The 19,387-nt window shown below is 46.4% G+C and overlaps 2 protein-coding genes across 15 annotated transcripts in view; both read left to right on the top strand.

Moving 5' to 3' along the window:
* Positions 1–6,289, top strand: part of AAK1 (AP2 associated kinase 1) — a 67,417-nt gene extending 61,128 nt beyond the window's left edge. For all 12 annotated transcript variants that reach the window (XM_021374731.1, XM_021374729.1, XM_021374733.1 and 9 more), the window contains one exon: positions 1,684–6,289. In XM_021374731.1, coding sequence (XP_021230406.1) covers positions 1,684–2,792 — 1,109 coding nt within the window. In that variant the 3' untranslated portion in view covers positions 2,793–6,289. The remainder of the gene's footprint in view (positions 1–1,683) is intronic.
* Positions 7,160–18,544, top strand: NFU1 (NFU1 iron-sulfur cluster scaffold). Of its 3 annotated transcripts, XM_021374813.1 has the most exons (8): positions 7,160–7,266; positions 8,992–9,098; positions 11,171–11,306; positions 13,326–13,392; positions 14,500–14,614; positions 15,618–15,681; positions 17,628–17,802; positions 18,314–18,544. In XM_021374813.1, the coding sequence occupies exons 1-8, from the start codon at positions 7,220–7,222 to the stop codon at positions 18,359–18,361; spliced, it is 759 nt and encodes a 252-aa protein (XP_021230488.1). In that variant the 5' UTR covers positions 7,160–7,219; the 3' UTR covers positions 18,362–18,544. The 3 variants fall into 3 exon arrangements, with proteins under 3 accessions (XP_021230488.1, XP_021230490.1, XP_021230489.1); XM_021374815.1 differs by lacking the exons at positions 7,160–7,266; positions 8,992–9,098 and adding an exon at positions 10,672–10,806; XM_021374814.1 differs by lacking the exons at positions 7,160–7,266; positions 8,992–9,098 and adding an exon at positions 10,739–10,860.

Consider the following 19,387-nt stretch of genomic DNA (forward strand, 5'->3'; position numbering starts at 1 on the left):
CAAAATAAGGCATTCTGCCTGTCCTACAGTGCCTCCAAATTTGGAGAGGCTGCTGCTGTCCAAAACCAACCTAAAACCTGTCAACCCTTCTCTTACTTTGTCCCAGCTGTCGTTGCTTGTGTGAATATAGGCACAACCGATGCAAGCAACTCTTTAAAAGGAAAATTCTATTTAAATGACTTGGTTGCCCGGTTCTTGTGAGAACTGGGTCGTTGGTTTGCAACATTCTCTGTGATAAACACATTTTTCCTTTTCTTGTTTTTGTGAATGCTGCGTTTCAGTGAGGGCTGGGTTAATTCAGAGGCATTTGCATGGTGTGGCAATGGGTCTTGCTCTGTTTCTCCCTGTAAGCTCAGAATCCCTTGATAATACCTGGTGACATATAACCTGGAAGAAGAAAACACTGTAGACCTATCAGTCCTGTAATCAAACTGAGCTTAGTATCTGAGGTTAAGCCATTGCTGGCAACATGGGCTTCAGGAAAGATAGATAGTATTTTTGTAGAGTAACTTACCAAATGTTCACATATCTACACTGTCTTTATTTAGCAGTGTAATGTATCAAAGTGAATAGTTTCCCAATAAATAACGATTTTGATGCCTAATGAATGAGTGCTGTGTCTTTAATTGAGAAGCGGCTGAAGATGGGTTAACTTTGTCCAAAAAAAAAAAAAAAAAAAAGATGCGTAAATCCAAACCATTTAATGGGGCAGATTAATTAGTGTTATTATGGGGGCGTGACAGTGCTGTTTTGTCACAGCAGGGGCGGTTGGGTAGAGCCTTGCTGGCCAGTGAGCACCAAGCCACCTCCCCTGCTCTTCCTGCAATTCGTACTGCTTAGTTCTCACGTGCTTTTTCCTATCCTCTTGCTAACATGAGTCCAATGACATACTCCTAACCTGCCAATAGTTCTTTGAAGGTAAGATATCTTCTGTTCTGTCTGTCGTGAGTCCAAAACCAACCCCATCTTGGGCTCCTGTAGCTGGAGAAGAGAGTACAGCAAGCACTGTCCTATTAAACCGGCAAGAAGCAAGCCAGATTGCTATAGTGATGTTAGCTACTTCATTTGCAGTCATGGTATGGATTGTTTAAAATCACTTGTCTTGCAGCGGTTTAAAATAGTGCTGCTATAGTTACCAGAATTCATTAAAAGCTGCAGGCTGACATTTAGCAGATTGGAAGGCATCTCTGCCTGTTCTCTGTGCCCGGGTGCGATTCCACGTAGCTGTGGGCTGGCTTGCACCAAGAGGCAGTGCCAAGCTGTGCATCTGCTTGTAGGGTGCTCCCGAGTTGATAAGCAGAATAAAATGACAAGAACTGGGGCCTCCCTCCAGGCAGCAGCGTGGCAAAGTGCAGACCTCTCTGGTTGTGGTTGTGCGAGGCACAGAACCCCCGTGCAGCGGTGCTGAGTGTGCCCATTTGTCTGTCAGACATCTTCCATCTCCTGAAAACGTGTCCCCGAGCTGTGAAGCAGTGCTGAGCTGCGTCCCTTTGCGTGCAGTAAATACCCTCCCTGGCATTTTGGTTTGATTTCATTTACCCTCTCCTTCCCATTTTTTCCATGTGTGGTGGTGGTTTAAATCCGAATATCATGACATTTCTTGTGTGCTAAGTACTTTTCATCTTTCTTTACGACTAAGGAGATGGCAGCTTGCTGAGTAACACTCTTCTTTTGCGTTTTTAGGTCTGCAGAGGGATCCTGCCTTGTTTCCAGCTGTTCCTCTCGATCTCTGCAAAGGCCCCGCTGGCAGCGATGGACTTGCCTTGTACAAGACTCAGCCGGAGGTGAAAACACAGCCCAATGCTGAGCCCGACTATGCCGCACGCGACGGCCCTTCGAGCAACAGCTCCTTCTACAGCAGCGAAGGTGAGGGGACAGACCACGAAGGGGACATTTTGGATTGCAGTGGCTCCAGGCCTTTGCTGCTGGATTCAGAAGAGGAGGAGGAAAGCTGCAGGCCGGGCGCAGGTTTCCTGCAGGCCGGACCCAGGGAGAGGAGGGAGGCTTCCAGGGAGCAGCATCCCCACACGCAGGCCGCAGAGACGCCGTTCCCCGCCTTCCAGTTGCACTCTGGGGAGGTTTTTAACGAACCCGATGTCTTTGCCACGGCTCCTTTCCGCAGCTCGAGGAAAGCGCCCGATGAGGCGGATGTTTTCACCAAAGCTCCTTTCATCTCCAAGGGCAGTGCGGCTCTCCAACACCCGGAGGAAGCGGATGTGTTCCTCAGAGCCCCATTCACCAAAAAGAAGAGCATGGAGGAGCTGTTGTCTCACAGCGCGCCCAAGGAACCGCTCGCGTTCCTCGGCCAAGCAGCCGACGTCCAGCACAGAACCACCCCTGCGTTCCAAAGCCTGGATGCGGTGGTCTCTGGGCCCTCGGTGAGGCCGCAGTATCCTTCAGCGGGCTTTTCTCTGCTGACCAACCTTCCTCCTTCTGCGAGAGCAGCGGAGGCCCAGGAGCACAGCCCTCCTCAAGGCATGCAGCCAGAGCCCGGCGAGCGCAGCCCAGCCCAGGCCGGCCCTCAGGAATGCACGCTGGGCCCGGTGGCCAACAGCCGGCCTTTCCGTCCGCAGGCCTTGTCCAAGTACTCCCGTCACTACAGCCCGGAAGATGGGCCTGGTCTCGATGTCCAACCCATCGCTGCTTACAAAGTGGTTTCTCAGACCAACAGGCAGGCGATAGCGGGCTCTGTCTCCGTTGCCCCGCTGGCTGCCAGGACTACGGAGCTGCCCGCCGCCGATCCTTTTGCTTCAGCGCCATTTCCTTCCAAAGCAGCAAAGCAAAAGCCTTAATGTGCTGTGAGCTGGGGGTGTTCCCAGCAGAACGCCTCCCACAGGACCTTGAACCTCTTTGTTGAATCGGATGACATAGCAATATATATGTATATTATTATTTTTCAGTCAGAACTCTATTTGCAGTGATATAGTTGAACCATTTTTAAGTTATGTTAGCTAGTCGGAACGCCTGGCTCTCAGGATCCTCATATCCTCTTCAGTTACTTCTTCCCTTCCTCCTCTCACTGCCTTCCCCAAGTTATTTTGTCAGCAGTATCCCATACCTTCTGGCTCTGGCTAGGGAAAGGCACTACAAGGTAAATTAGCTGGCGTATTAATTACAGAGCAAGTCAAGCGGGACTGGCTGGTGCTATGGCAAAGAAGTGATTTCACAGGTTCAGGGCTTTTTGAGATTTTTCCCATTAGCTGGGGCTTCTGGAGGACAGCAAGGTGACATTTCCTGCTGCTGATGGTGACTGGGAGCCTGGCAGCTCCGGGGTATGTGCATCACACATGTGGTCGCTGGTTTTGTGCACACCATGCAGGCAGCACCAGGTTCATGCAGCGCAGATGTGTGTGATGCATGAAGTATGTCAGTGCCTTCCATTGCTGATCGTGCAGACACTCCAGGTGAGGAATTAAAGCTGCAGGAAGGCGATCTGTCGGGCCGTTACCATTGCTGTTATGTGGAAAATTGAAAGATCAAAACTGGGGGATTTCCCAAAGTGCAGGAGCCAGAGATCTGCTTTTAGTGTTGTAAAGGACAGAGCTGTGCATTGTGACGTTAAAAATACGTCCTGTGGAAAAGTGTATTGTGAAGACAACTGGATGGCTGTCCTGATCTGCATACCTCCTTTGGTGTCATTTGGCCTTGGCTGCAATCCGGTTCAGCTGGTGTATGCCAGCAGAGAGCTTGGCTCTTGGTTTATCAGTTCTACCTTTTCTCGGCTAAGATGACCCCAAACAAAATCTGTTCGCTCTCCTCTGCTGATATTTGGTGTATTTCAGCTACTTTGTGCTTCCTGCCATGTTCCCAAAGAGAAAGGCAGCTTGTTGCTGTTTGTTCTGCCTTTGGTGTAGTGAATCCTTATGCAGTGTTTGGTGGAAAAATAGTGCTATTTCAGGCCAGCAAAGGCTGTAAGTGTGGGCTGCTTTCCAATTACCCAGATGTTGGGGCTCACAGTCACTGTGTGGTGGTCCTGTCCAACAGGTGTTGGTGCTGCAGGATATCTCCCAAGAAAAGCGTTTGGTTTTCACTTTCAAGGGCTTGACATCTGTGGAAGAATCTCTGTTGACTCTGGTAGTTTCTACTGAATCCCTTGGAAGCTTTGCAGTGTCTGTTTACCGAGGGAATTTGATCCTCATCCTGAAAGCTGGAGCTTTGCACTGAGGCTTCAGGGCGGAATTCCCTTTCGCTGCACACACTTTTGCTGGGTTATTGCTGATTTGGAGCCCAGCAGGAAGGGGAGGGTGGAAAAGCCCCAGCCAGCAGGAAGGACAAATAGAGCCCCAATCTCAGCTCCCCTCCAGCATCTCTGGTTGCAAGAGGTGAGCCAAGTGCCACTGCTGGGCGTGCTCAGCCTTGGGATTGCTGGAGGGCAGGGAGAAGCTGGGACGCCTGAGAGCAGGGAGGCTGTCAGGGTGTTGTTTTCCTGTGCTCCTTCACTGCTGTTAGTAGCAGTAAGTACTGTAGGGAGATTTCTGGGTTCCCTGGAGATGTGTCTTCAGCAAAGCTGAGGCTGTTGTTGATGCTGTTTCATTCTCATTGGGTTTTCCATTCAGGTATATCCCCAAAAGTGCAGGGTATTGCTAGGTGTGAGTTCAAGGTATTACCTCTGCTAACTGGATTTAGGTTCTCCACTTTCCTTCGGTTTTTACTTGAAAAGTTGCCTTTGGAATAAATCTGTGAAACTTCTTACAATGCCACATCCGAGTCGCACTTAGGAAAAGAAAAAATAAAATGAAATCTAACATAGCTGGAGATGCATTCACCCACTGCCCAGCTCTTGCCCTTCAGACCTCACCGCCCTGCACTGCCACAGGATGAAGGGACAAAGCGCATTCAGGTCGAGTTGGGCTGGATTTCCAGCTGGGATTTTGGTATTCCGCAAGCACTTTACGCAGAGCCCCAGAAGCTAACGATCCTGCCAGCTTCAATGGTTTTACGTGTATTTCTGGGGGTAGGGGCAGCAGCTTGTTTGCATCTCTGCCTGTGACTTATGAAGGAATGGGACTTCTGGTTGTGGTCAGAAAATTGAATTTCAATACCAATTAGTCTGTATAACGGTCTAGTTTCCGACTTCCTAATTCTGCATGGCCAGTACAGCAGCTTCAGCATGATAAATTATAAGCCGAAATTTCACTTCTGTATGATGTGAAGCTGTTTCTAGTGAACGTGGAATGATAGTGCTTATAGTTTTCTTTGCCACCTTGCTGGTGCTGTTAATGAAATGAGCCTGGTATGGCCTAAACGCAGCATTTTGGAGTCAGTTCTCTGAGCAGAACCAGTGGTTTCACCTGCCTAAAGCTGTAGCACATCCTGCCCTGGGTCCCCAGAACACGCCTCGGTCCTGTGACAATCACAGACACGGTCCTTACCCATTGCCAACTGAACGTCAGTGATGCGCTTAGAGACATCAATCACAGCATCTGCATGCAAAAAGGAAAAGGAAGAAGCATCGTGCTGGGCTCCCCGTGCCTCACTGCCACATCTGCACGAGGGCACGGACCGGGACTGCTCCTGACCTCCCCTATGGGAACGGTGTGCGCGGAGCTCGCCCATCGCGTCAGCAATCATCCATGCTCAGTCAGGCACGGCCGAGCGAGATCCGTTTAATTGCTGAACTCTCAATCACTCCAAAGTGAGAATCGGTTACTTTAACTCAGCTTCCACCAAAGACTCTTGTGTTGGGGAGTTGAATTTTTGTTTCTTTTTTTTTTCTTTGTGTGTGTGTGTGTGTGTGTGTGAGTGTGTGTTCACGGTGTTAATTTAAGGCCTTTCCGTGCACCGAAAGACTCCAAAGCGTTCTTACAGCAGGTATCTTGACGGTGAAATCTCGTTCCGCTTCTGAAACACATTCCTGAAACCCAATCCCTTGTGTCAGTATTCCTAAAAATATGCCACGGCTCGAAGTTTCCACTGACCGCCGTGATGTTTTCCTCTGGGGGCTGGCGATGTCCTGGGGTCCCCTGTCCCCATTCCAGGGCTTGGAGGTGTCCTGGGGTCCCCTGGTCCCATCCTGGGACTGGTGATGGGCAGGGGATCCCCTGTCCTCATCCTGGGGCTTGGTGATGGGTGGGGGTCCCCTGTCCCCATCCTGGGGGTCTCCTGCTCTCCTCCTGGCCCTGGTGGTGCCCGGGGTCTCCGATCTGTAGGGCCGTGGCAATACCTCTGGCTGCAAATGGACGGAGTTGTGTCGCGCTCCGGGCGTGATGTCTGTGTTCCCGGTAATCACTATGAAGAAACGTTCGAGCTGTAAACTCGTGTACATTTATTAAAGCTGTACCTGATTACAGCGCCTTGTCCCCGTGCCGTCCTTCTCCCCTCTGTGCGCGGAATTGGGGATATAAAAGTTAAAAAGGGAAATACTAAGGGGGGGAAAAGGAAATATTCAGGTGGGAATATTAAAGGGGAAAGGAAATATTGGGGGAGGGGGAAGAAAGAAAATACTGAGGGGAAAAAAAAGAAATAGCGAGGAAAAAAATGAAATTTTCTTAGAATTGTTTGAGTTGAAAGGGACCCTCAAAGGTTCATGTAGTCCAACTCCCAAATGTCTAAAAAAGTGAAAAAAAAACCTTGAAATATTGAAGGGAAAAGAAAAAGGATAAATTGAGGAAATGACGAAATGGGGGGGGGAAGGAAATATTGAGGGGAAAAAGAAGTATTGATGAAAAAAGGAAATAGGGAAAGGGAAAAAGTACAAATTTTTGAAAAAGGAAATATTGAGGGGAAAGAGGAAAAAATGGGAAGAGGAATACTGGGGGGAAGATTGGAAATAGGAGGAAAAGAAAGGGAATACTGAGAAAAAAAAGGAAATAATAGAGGAAAATTAAAAGAAAGGGGAAAATAAAGGATTATTTTTGAGGGAAAATAAAAGGAAGTATCGAGGGAAAAAGTATTGGGGGAAAAGGGGGAAATATTGAGGGCAGAAAGAGAATACTGAGGAAAAAAAGGGAAATACTGAGGAAAAAAAATAAAAATATAAAAAAGGAAATATTGAGGGCAAAAAAGGAAATAGAAAAAAATGAAATATTGGGGGGGAAAAAAAGAAATGGTGAGGGAAAAAAAAGCAATATTGATGGGAAAAGGCAATACTGAGGCGGAAGGAAGGTGGGGTGGGGGGGCGCACTGCGCAGGCGCATTCCCGCTGCTGCTGCCGCCGCCCTTGGCCGCCAGGGGGCGCCGCAGTGCGCGGGGCGGGGCGGCGGCCCTGAGGAGCGCCAAGATGGCGGCTGCGCGGTGGCTCGGCGCGGCTGCGGGGTTGGGCGGCCGGTAGGTGACTGCGGGCCCCGCGCTGCCCCGGGCCGGTGCACGGAGCCCGGTGTGCGACCCTCACTCTCCTTCGCTTCTTCGCTGAGCGGTGCTGAGGTTTCCTGGAGCGCTCCGGGCTTTTTTGGCCTTCCCCTTCCCTGATATAGCAGGGCGGATGTGGGTGAAGTTTTGTCTTCCCCTTCCTCCTCCTCGTTACACAGGGGCAGTGAGGGTTGGTCCCTCCCCCCCCACCCACCAAGTGCCCTCAGCGGTGTGCAGTGAGAGCTGATCCCCCCAAAAACGCCCTCAGAAGCTGCAATAGGGGCTGTTCCCCCCCAAAATGCCCTCAGGGGTGTGCAGTGAGGGCTGATTTCCCCCAGATGATCTCAGGAAGGGGTGATTATTTCTTCCAGGGTGTCCTTAGGGTCGTGCAGTATGGGGAAGTTTCCCCCCACGGGTGCTAAGGGCTGTGAAGTGAGGGGAAATTCACTGCTCAGATGCACAAAGGACAACGCAGTGAGGGGCAGAACCCCTTCCCTGTGCAGGGGCTGTGAAATGAAAGGCATTCTGCAGCCCAAAATGTGGGAACTGGGGACCGTAACTAAGCCTTCAGTAATGGGAGGGTTAATTCTTTCCCTACACAGATAAAAGCCCTTTTACGTACATATATTTGTATGTTTGTGCTCACCTAGAACATTAAATACCTGGTCTTGTGTGCATACCCTCGTGTTTCTGGTGGACCTTTCTCTTTTGTTTCTCTTAAAGCAGAAGCAAACTGGAGAGAGGATCAGTGTGTGTAGTTTTCCTGCACACAGTAGGGATACAGATGGTAAAAATCCCTTTTCTTTCATCTGCTTTGTTTAACATCTGAAGCATGGGTTCTCTGCTTTGGAAGAATCCATCTCCTTTCATTCCCCATAGCTAACGGAGGGAGAACTGTTGGGGACACATCCCTTTGTGATCTCTGTTACCAAGACCACTGAAGTAGGGGAATCGCAGAATCATTTCAATTGGGAAGGGCCTTTTGGACCTTTTCTGGGTTTTGTCTCCACTGTTAAAGAAGTCAGAGAAGTCATTACCCCTTTTGCCACCATGTACAGTCACGCAGGCTGCAGAATTTGGCTGTCCCTTTGCTCAGATCTCCGTATCTCTGACTATTACGTGCTGAGTTCGCATGTGAAAATCCATATTTGCATGCTGCTGGCTGTGCAGCAAGCATTTACATGTCTGAAAGCCAGCCCTGCTACTCCATCATTCTCCTTGCTTGCTTCTCTGACTGGTTTTTCCCTCTGCTCTCCCCACTTTGCTAATGGCCTCTTGTAGCTGGTTGATGATGGCAGTGAATTCTGCCTTTACTTAGCAGTGGGTGGTTGGGGTTCATCCCAGCTGTCTGATTTTCTTAAAATGAGGTGTTTAGTTCAAGACATCTAGGCTCATGGTAGCATCAAAGCGCTCTGCTGGGGCGACTTTTCTTCTGTTACAGGTATGTGAAGGAGCCTAGATTAATTTTTATGTGGCTGAAATTGAAGAATTAGGTCTGTTGTGCTGTGAAATGAAAGGGAGCATTGAAAAAGGGAAAAAGTATGGGGTGTGCCACAGCCTGACCTGCTAACTCGCTATTTTACTGGGTAGGGTTGTGGTAGAAGGGGGCTGTGCTGAGTTCTGGGCACTGAGGAATGCTCTGGGGTATTGGGGAAGGGCAGCCTTGTGATTTGGAGATGTACTGACATTATGATTTCTCTCTAGGATTTGTCGCACGATGTTAAAAGATCATCATCTGACAACTCAACAGCCCTTCCACCAACTTGCACTGAGGAAGCAGCTTCTTCCATCTGCAGTGTTGCATAATACAGGTAAATACCAGCTAAAAATAAGTAGATGAGCGCATTGTGGGAATTCATGTCTTGTGGCAATAACAAAAGCCCACTCTTCTTTAGAAATCTGAGCGTAATAAAATTTCCTGAGTTGTTTCCTGGGTGTTTTTTAATGAAGTACTGTCACACTTGGACATTTGAAGCCTGGGAGAAGACATGCATGGCTCATTCTGTGCTTGACTGTACATGTGTTCTCTGTGCTGTTCAGCTGCCAAGACCTACGAGGGTCTTTGGTGTAAAACCTTATTCAAGCTTTGCTGCAGCTCTTAATTTAAATCCTGTCTTAGTGTAAATGCATCCCTTGTGAACACCCCCCGTAAGCCTCTGTCCCACTTCAGCTGCTGAGCTCAGCAAGACCAAGTCTCCAGAAAGAGCCTAGCAAGGCAAAAAGCACACTGTTCCTTTTCAGAGCTGTGGTGCTTTCTTTAATTTCCCTCCCCTTGAATGTGGGCCCACGTGCAGTGCGTTAATGACATTTTGCATTAATGACACCTGCAACGGTAACTTAGCGTTACCCTGAAAAAGCAGTGGTTAAGGTGGAGCTTGTAGTGCCTAACAGGTTCTTGGAAGGCTCAACAGAAAGAAAAACAAAATCTGTGAAATTTGAGCAGAGGTCAGAACAGTGGGCAGGCACACAGTGCTCCTTTCTGAAGGAGAGGATACAGACTTCAGCTGTGAACACAGCCAGTTCCCAGCAGTACATTCTGATGGGGTTATTTACAGCTGTGCAGAGAACTCCAGGTGGATTAATGATTGAAAAACCTGGCTGTGGGAAGGCAGATCTGCAGCTGCTAATAAAATAAAGTGGCTGCTCTCCTGGAGACACCTTTCCTGGGAGCTGACACAGCCAGCTGTGTTTCAGGGTGCTCGAGATGCTCCAGCAAACTGGCAGTGTACTGAATTACCCCCATCCAAATCATAGAATGGCCTGGGTTGAAAAGGACCTCAAAGATCGTTGAGTTTCAACCCCCCTGCTGCGTGCAGGGTCACCAACCACTAGACCAGGCTGCCCAGAGCCACATCCAGCCTGGCCTTGAATGCCTCCAGGGATGGGGCATCCACAACCTCCTTGGGCAACCTGTTCCAAATCCCCTGCTGCAGGTTACCTGCAAGCTGTGCTGGCAGCTGGATGAGATTTTGGATACCAAAGGGATCTGGAAGCAGAGCAGCTCTCCCATCCCTGCAGAATCATGGAATCACTAAGGTCGGAAAAGACCACTAAGATCATCCAGTCCTGTCATCAAAAGAAGCCATCGTGCAAATGTTGTGACATGTCTACAGGAAAAAACACTATTAAACATACACTGTTAGATGAAGAATGCTAATTTTTATTCAAAATCAGTTTTACAGTCTTGTACATGAGGAATACCCATAGAGAACTGCAGCAGAAATGCATCCTTTAAACATCTTTAGTAGAGTCCAGCCATTGGATTTTCAATTGTTGAGTTGGTTCAGTAGCTTACAGTAATTCCCCCAGTGTAAGCATTACAAGCAGGGTGTGGTGTGCTATAAATACAATGCTGAGAGAGTGGAAAAAAACCAAGAAGTCATACGTCATAGAATGGGAGAATCATGTAGGCTGGAAAAAAACCTTCAGGTTCAACAGGTCCATGACACAATGCTACCAAGTCCACCTCGAAACCGTGGCCCCGAGTGCCACGTGTGCGTGGCTCTTCAATACCTGCAGGTATCCCTGAACACAGCAAGGAGTGAGCGTGGCACCTCTTGGTCTCCATACAAAGTGAGGATGGCACTGAACTCGTGCAGCTTTATACTGCTGCAGTCAGGTGCCTTTCAGTAGATAAGAGTTAGCACAAGAGGCAAAGATAAGGTTGCATTTATCTTGTTTCCTGTAAGATAATGTGACTGTGTTCATTGGTCTGAATGCTTTTGTGGTTTTTAAAAGCATCATTGTTGCACAAACTGCTCTGGTTGTAGCACAGTGATCACTTCAGTCTTTGCTTGCTAGATAATCAGGATCCTCGACTTTCATTTAAGCTACTTATGTTTGATTACATTAACTTTCTTCTTTTTTTTCTCTTAATTTCCAGTAAGATGCATGTTTATTCAAACTCAGGACACGCCAAACCCAAACAGCTTGAAGTTTATACCAGGCAAAGAAGTGCTGGAGTCCAGGACTATGGAGTTTTCCAGCCCAGCTGCAGCATTTTGCTCACCTCTAGCAAGGTATTATTAAACACATCATAATTTAGATGGGGGACCATGTGGGCTGTGCATCTACAACTAATGTTTTAAATGCATCCTGCACTCAGGAGCGGATTGATTGGGTTTTGTTTTTTGATGTTGCTTTGCTTGCACATAAAATTCAAGGTAGTCGTTAGCAAAGTGGTCTGTCTGTGCTCCCCGTGGCTCTGTCGTGTGCATCATGCAGCTGGATTGATTGCTGTTGTAAGTCCAGGATTCCTGAACAGCTGCTGCATCATCAGTGAGACCTCTGGCCCTGATTTTGCAAAACTGTTCCCATCAGAAGACTCCTCATTCCAGTATTTGCTTGGAAATTGTGTAACTTTTCAGGGTTGGGAAATAGTGTAAGGAAGTAAGTAGTCCCCCGATGCTCCACGTAAATGTAGTTGCAGGTTTCGGCACTAGCATGCATAACCTGGAGTAGGAATCACCAAGCAGATAACCCCTTCATACCACTTTGGTGTAGAAGGGGTTTGGAGCATTATCACAAGTCCCTCAGTATTTGGAGGCATCTATTTTTGCAGGTTTGCCATTGCTTTCACATTAGCCTCCACAAAGAGACTTTCCTTTATCTACTATGTGGGTGGAGAGGCCTCGTTGGCAGAGTGAGATCCTGAAGAGCTGCAGTAAATTACATCGGGAGGTCCTCAATGAAGTCATCACTGTGTATACTGGAGGAACAGAAGCTGCTTTGCATGATCTCCTGTGCAGGAAGTGTGGGGTTATCAGATGTACAGCTCAGACTTCCAAAGGTCTCTGGTGTTGCTCGAGAGCAAACAGGATCTTTACAAGCAAAGCTCCGTGACTTAGGAGCAACAAATCCAATGTGAAAGCTTTTTCCAGGACATCAGAACGTGTCACTACGACACTGAAGCACTGGGATCTGATTGTGCCAAAGGACATCAGCTTGCAGAATGCAGGCTGCTCTCAGAAGCTGCCTTGCTGTTGGCACACACCTGCAAATAGATGTTTTCATCAAAGAAAAGATGGATGTGGACCACGGCAACGGTTTTATTATGTGGATTGTGCAGGTTAATGGGAAACAATTGTCCTTGAATGCAAATTCAAGGAAACTGTTCTCCTTGAATTGTCCTTGTTCTTGGCTGGGTGGTGTGACAGCACCGTGCGTGTCTAACTGGTTCATGTGTGGAAATCCTTTCACCTGGGTATTGTGAAATCCCTTTTCTTTTTTTCCCCTATCACACATACCTCTGTGATAAGATTTCTTTTTCCTGCATTGACTGCATTTTTTGGACGTTTTTCAGTCTTTCAAGAGAAGATCTTTTTTCTTTTTTCTTCTCTCAGTTACCAAAAAAACTACTGTCTTTTGGCAGATTTAACTCTTGCTTCATTATTCTGCAGATGAATTTGTTAGGTTTGAATTAAAGCATCTGTAGGAACGTGTCTCTAGAATCATTCTGCTTTTTTACACTTAAAATACTGTCAGCACTGTGCTCTTCCTGTCACCTAGCACTTTATGTTGGCACTAATCCCCTGATTGAATGGCAGTGGTTTGCACTGAAACTGAGGGTAGTTTTGATTGAGCTCATTTAGATTAAAGCAAATTATTTAAAGTAAGAAATTTCCCTTGCACTAATTCCACCTGAACCCATCACAGAACCATAGAATGGCCTGGGTTGAAAAGGACCATAAAGATCATCTAGTTTGAACCCCCCTGCTGTGGCCAGGTAGCCCCTGGTTTGGTGAAGCTTACACAAAATATATAGAATATCACTTGTATATACAAGAATATCATTGTGCCTCCAAAAAAAAAAAGGTGTGGAGGGAGAGTAACTCCACAGAACTTGTGGAAAAGTGCTGTGAGATGTGTTCAGTTTCAGTGCATGTTCTGCTTCACAGCAGGAGCTCCTGGCTCTTCCTGTGCTGTAGGTGGATTCGCTGCCAGTTTCTCTGAATGGCTTCCTTTTTATGGGTTTATTTTTGTCTGGAAATGTATTCTTGGCTGAAACGTGTGTATCTTTTTGTTTGTTTTCTTAACAGGCAGTTATTCAGAATTGAAGGAGTTAAAAGTGTTTTCTTTGGGCCAGACTTCATCACCATCACCAAGGTAAGAAGGAAAGAGGTTCACATGTGCTGAAACTTCAACTGAGGGTCAGCTGCTGAGTAGATGGTTGTGGGGAAGATCCAGCCACATTGATTTTGAACTGCATAGTGGAAGGACTGGAGGCAGTGGTCACAAGTAGGAATGCCAGGAATATTAAAAGAAATAAATATCAGAATGACAGCATCATAAAAATAGCCTGAGTTGGAAGGGACCCACAAGGATCACCGAACCCAACCCCTGGCTCCACACAGGACCATCCAAAATCATAGAATCACAGAATCATAAAGCTTGGAAAAGACCAGTGAGATCAAATCCAAGCCCACCGTGCCCACTGACCACGTCCCTCAGTGCCACATCCCCATGGTTCTCGAGCACCTCCAGGTACAGTGAACCCACCACCTCCCTGGGCAGCTATGCCAATAAATCCAAACCCTATGGCTGAGAGCAGCCATATGGCTGCTGCATATCCAAACCTTATGGCTGGGACACCCCAGGGCCCGCTGCCCTGGGGATTCTCAGATGCAGCACCTCTCCCTAACACCCAGAGTGTGGCTAAGCACTGGAGCAGGCCGCCCAGAGCAGCTGTGGGTTCCTTGCTTCTTGGAGGAAGCTGTGTGCGGCCTGCTCTGGTTCCAAGCAGGCCCTTGGGCTGGCTGAGCTCCCCGTGCTGTGGGTGGTGCTGTGTTTACTGAAGGTGCAGAGCTCATGGCACAGAGATAAGGCGTTGTGCGGTGACGCTCCCGCTGTGTGACAAGCTCAGGGCAGTTCAGTGAATTATGCTTTGGCTCCGAATCAAATGGAGCCATGACAAACTTGAGTCTCAGATACGGCTCGGTTACAAAAAGGTGCCAAGTAATGTGTTTAGGAAACTTTACTTTTCACTTGTTATCCAATGTTTAAGAGCTTCTGGCTTGCAAGTGAGGAAACCTGTCTGTTGACTGCTTCATATTGAGTTTTCTCAAACATTTTTGGCAAAACTACAAAAGAAATTCATGCCTGAAACCTGAGAATCTTTGTGATACTATTAACATAAGAGGAATCCCTTTGTAATTTACCATTTTTAGGAGGCAGATGCTCTGTTTTTATTCACTTCTCCTCTGAATCTTGTAGGAGAGCGAAGACCTGGATTGGAACTTGCTGAAACCAGATATTTATGCAACTATAATGGATTTCTTTGCCTCGGGTTTACCTGTAGTTACTGAAGAGGCACCTAGGACAGATACAGGTAAGTTAAACTCTGCAGGAAGAGTATCTGCATTCAGATCCTTGTGATACCCAGAAGAGCCTCCATTTGCCTCCCTGCAAAGCACACAACAGAACTTAAAGCTGCTCAGACTGACACGGGTAGGAATGTGCAGAACGTGTGTTCTCCTGGAAGAAGTGCTGAACTGTCTGAAAGAGTTGCTTAACCCCAGTGACAAAGCCTGAGTCTCATCTGCAGGAGGATGAGGAGCGTTCCTTTGCAGGAGCTGTGCTGAGCTGCACGCTTTGGCAGCGTGGACCATTGTTCCTTTGCACTTTGTGTGCATGAAGTATTTCTGCTGTGCTTAGAAAGCTGCTGGGTGTTGCTGCGCATCCTTGTTGTGTGGGCACATAGCAAAGTGTTACTCCCCTTCTCAAATGAACAGGAAGTGTCCAGGCTTAACATTTTGTTGGTGATAGGTTTATGCCCTTACGTGAACAAGAAGTGGTTAGAAGTCGTTTCCGAGCTGTAATAGAAAATAATTGAGACTAACTTCCAAATCTAAGCCAAGAATAGTATTGTGCTTTGTATTTTTACATTTGCAGCTTACCAATTCGTGCAGTTTTTCCTCCCCCGGTGTCTTAAGGCAGATGATGACTAATTCCTCTCTGCTCTATTGTGTCTAGCTTTCCTTCTGAGCACCCTGCCTTAACCCATGCATCTAACCTATGCATGGTTGCTGTTGTTCCCTTCCCCTTTCCCTTTTTCTGTATGCTCTTTTCTCTGTTACATTGCTGTTGTCTGCTAAGGCCTTTCCCTTGTACTTGAGGAAAAGTGTGAACCAATGTTTTATGCGAGAGAACATTGCTGAGCATGTGGGGAATGCAGGAAGGGTCCATACTCTGCATCAAACCTTCACCTTTTGGTTTCAGGCATCTCAGCAGTGTTTGTGTGCTATTTCACTCTGCCATTAGGGTTATATAGTGACAGTCATCCTAGCAGGATTCTCTCCACGTTCTGATTTGCACGTTTCCCTTTTCCAAAGCTCAGTCAGAAGAAGATGATGAAGTCGTATTAATGATTAAAGAACTGCTGGATACAAGAATAAGGTAAGCCAGGCACATTGCTGCTAGTTGTGTATGCTGTTTTCTCTAATTGAAAATTTTCTATCTCTTTAAGCAACTTATGTGCTGAACAAGGTCCATGTTACAGGGTGATACTAGAATAGTGCAGTCTTACCCTCTGGAGAGCACTTAAGCAGGTGGGCCATTGGGTTTAACCTGATTACTTCTAAATAATGAAAACAACACAAATAGTCATTGCTCTTCTAGTGACAGCTTTATTTTTCCCTCTGTTATATTGACCTCTGTCTTTATTATATTTGTTTTTCCTTGGCACATGCTCCAAAGTATTTCTGTGTCATGCTCTGAAACACAATTTACCAGCAGATCTCCCTCACTGCCTGGGCTTCAGTGGATTTTGCCCTTACATCTGCTGCAATTTTATTGGTATTTTAACACAATTTGACTTTAGAGCCTGGCTGTAACTAATGAAGTCTCCAGAGTGTCTGTGGAGCGTGTTGTTTACCTGAAGTATATTTTTATGTTCATTAATTGCCTTCCAAAATGAACCGAGGGGAATAAGCAAGTTGACATTAAGCAACACCTGGCATGTTTTTGAACCTGTCTCATATCTGATGGTCCTGTCTTGCCCAGCTCAAATTGCAGTGACAGAAGTCTTGGATAGGTGAGAATTACGGAATTTAGTTTAATTTTTCCAGAAGTTACAACGAAATAGGGGCCTTTTTAAAATTATTTTACTCTTTTAGATGCTGCATTTTAAATGTCTTTGGTGATCTCAAAGCTGACCCCATGCACTGGTAAATTTTCCTGGAAGGAAAGCAGGAGAAAAGCAGAAATAAGCTGAAACTTTTTTTTTTCCCAAGCATATCGATGTACATACTAAGTGCTAAAATGTGCCACAGATAGAAAGCAGCTTTGGGCAACCTGGCTGGGCTGTGATCATTCAGAATCCCTCTGGTTTGTTAGTCCTGGGGTTCTCAGTGGCCCTTCTTCACATCCCCACATTGTCAGACAAAATCACTGCTTCTCCTCACCTTTTCCTTTTCTTTCTTTCCTCTGTTGGTGAGGATATTAGCAGCAGTGCATCTTACTTCATTACATAGCAGGATGGCTTACAGAAGCTGTATATAAACCAGTGGCACACACAGAGCATTACTGTCTGATCCATCAAAAATTATTGTAGGACGGTGCAGGATGGAGGGAGTGGGGATCTGAAAGGCGCTGCAGAGCAGTCCATGAAGTTAATTGAAAATGGAATTTTTGGTCACGTTCTGTGGCTTTCTGGAATGGAGATAATTAGCTGTGAGGAGTTGTTAATAAATGTGTCTGATTCATAGATGATTCTGTTAGGAGCGTAGTTCTCAAAAGAGTTATTTTGGAAATCAGTATAAAGAGCTTCTGTTGGAGTTGAGGGGATGGTTTCAGCTCGGTCTGGAAGAATGTTGCTATGGGGATGCAGTAACAGGGCTGGGCATTTGGTGCTTGCACAGGGAGAGCAGGCTGCAGAAATGCCACTGGTACTGGGCTGTCATCTTTCCAGGTGCTTTCTTCACCCATTTACAGATGTACGTGTATCCTGGGGTAGACATGCATCTGTCATATAACGGGAGACACCTGGGTTTCGGTGCATAAATTGGGATGAGGATGTTTACGTGCCTCAAGGCAAACCAGTATTTCTTTGCTGGCTTGATCAAGCTCTGCTCTGAGCTGTTTACCTTTGCCCTTAGAATTCCAATGATTTCTTTGTATGTGACCACATTCACTGCAAGTATATTTGCTCCAAAAAGGCAGCAGTCGTGAATGTGAGAGTCCAAGAAAACGTGAATTATTGGAAATTTGAACCAGAAAGAGAAGGAGGGCTTTAATTAATATAGCTGGCCAGTTCTTTGTCTACATGAAATTGAGCTCTTCTAAAGCTTTCTAGAATGGAATGCGTTTCAGCTGTGCTCACTTTGAGTATCATGTTCTATCAGGCCAACAGTGCAAGAAGATGGTGGTGATGTTATTTATAAAGGCTTCGAGGATGGCATTGTGCAGCTGAAGTTGCAGGGTTCGTGCACCAGCTGTCCCAGTTCCATCATCACCCTGAAGAACGGGATACAGAACATGCTCCAGTTCTACATCCCTGAAGTGGAAGGCGTGGAACAGGTGGGTTGGTGTGAGATAATAGTGATTTTCATTTAAATAGGGGGGGAAAAAAAAGGTCTTTCTGCCTTCCCTGCCTGCCCAGCTTGGCATTTTAAGCCAAAGTATAAGATAAAGAGATGCTTTTAGTGGTAATGTGGGACCAAATTTGTCCCTTACATGCAGATTATTTTGCTTTCTCATTAAAAATCTCGTACAGAATGATATGGGTTGGAAGGGATCTTTGGAGCTCTTCTCATCCAACCTCCCTGCTAAAGCAGGTTTCTTACAGTAGGTACACGGTAGTGATTGTTCTAGGCCAAATGACCAGCTCCTATTATTTCAGCCACATTTTCTCCTGGCACTTTTGATGGAAAGCTTTTCTCATGCTTTTCATGTGACCATCATCATCAGTGCCATACAATATTTGTTCTCCTTGGGTGTAGCAAGAATGTAATGCAATAAATTCTCCAGGCAGTGCTATGGGACTGAGAGTTTCATCTGTTTACCTAAACTACTCCTGGATTTGTTTCAGGTTGTTGATGATGATGATGACGTGGAGAAAGAAGCAAATTCTACGTGAGCTTACATCACCCATGGCCAAATCAGTATTTAGTTCTTGTACGTAAATCAGCCTTGTTCCGAGGAACAACCACATTTGCCTTTCTCATCAGAAAAATAGTTGCACTTCCTCCTGTGAAAGTGTCTCCTCAGTGTAAGCAGCGTGTTCACTAATTTATTAAATGCTCTCTATTGAAAAAAAGAATCCTTTTTGTTCTCTTTGCATCTGCTTTGTCCCGTGTCTTAAGGAGATGGTGGGCTTCTAAAAATGGTGGTGTGTGTGACTCTCCAGTGTTCTTTCGTGCAAAAAAAAAAGGAAAAAAAAGGAAAAAAAACGGGGGGTGGGGACACAGAAATAGTGTTTTTTTGACTTTTTATGCAATAGAAAGATTATTTTGTTGTATTTTTAATCAAGTCTTCTTCCAGAGGTTGAAGGACCGTGCCATTGCTGTCTGAGTGGGGGATTCAGGAATGTGAATTCGATCGAGTTGTGTTGAAAAAGCTTTGGATTCTTGCCAGGTTGCTGCCAAAAGGAAACCCATAACTTCAGCTGTTTATTTTAGAAGATGTAATATTGCCATCATTCGTGAGCAGAAGCAAAAAAAAAAAAAAAATAAGTTGTCTGGTTTAAAAAAAACCATGCATTTTTAAATGAATATTAGAAGGTGATCCTTATCAGCTTCAGTAAGTAGAGAGACTAATTAGCTTATTTAGAAGTGAAATTGCTCAGCCACCACTAGTGGTCTGTTTCAACTTGCAGAGGATGATTTCTCAACACAGTACTCCGAGACGAATGCGTGGTGCTTGAGGGCACGAATTACGTTTGTAGGATAGGAAGAAGAAAATGAATGTGTTTACCTATGGCACATCCTGTTTGCTCCCTCTGTGCTGCCAAGGAGCGCAGCGTGTGTGTGTGTGTGTGTGTGTGTGTGGAACTTGGTGGAGCGAGGGGAAGACGTGGCAGGGCAGAACGTGTGCCCGTTGTGGAGGCTATGGGAAGAGAAATATTTATTGTTCTGGAACTGAAATACGTAAAGCTGGCTTTGCA

This window comes from Numida meleagris, chromosome 21 (assembly GCF_002078875.1).
Source record: "Numida meleagris isolate 19003 breed g44 Domestic line chromosome 21, NumMel1.0, whole genome shotgun sequence".
NCBI classification, from domain to species: Eukaryota; Metazoa; Chordata; class Aves; order Galliformes; family Numididae; genus Numida; species Numida meleagris.

Excerpts from the sequence above, each read along its gene's own strand:
- NFU1 (XM_021374813.1), top strand. The coding sequence starts at position 7,220 with ATGGCGGCTGCGCGGTGGCTCGGCGCGGCTGCGGGGTTGGGCGGCCG. Across the intron at positions 7,267-8,991 it reads GCTGCGGGGTTGGGCGGCCG|GATTTGTCGCACGATGTTAA; the intron begins GTAGGTGACTGC and ends ATTTCTCTCTAG. Across the intron at positions 11,307-13,325 it reads TTTTGCTCACCTCTAGCAAG|GCAGTTATTCAGAATTGAAG; the intron begins GTATTATTAAAC and ends TTTTCTTAACAG.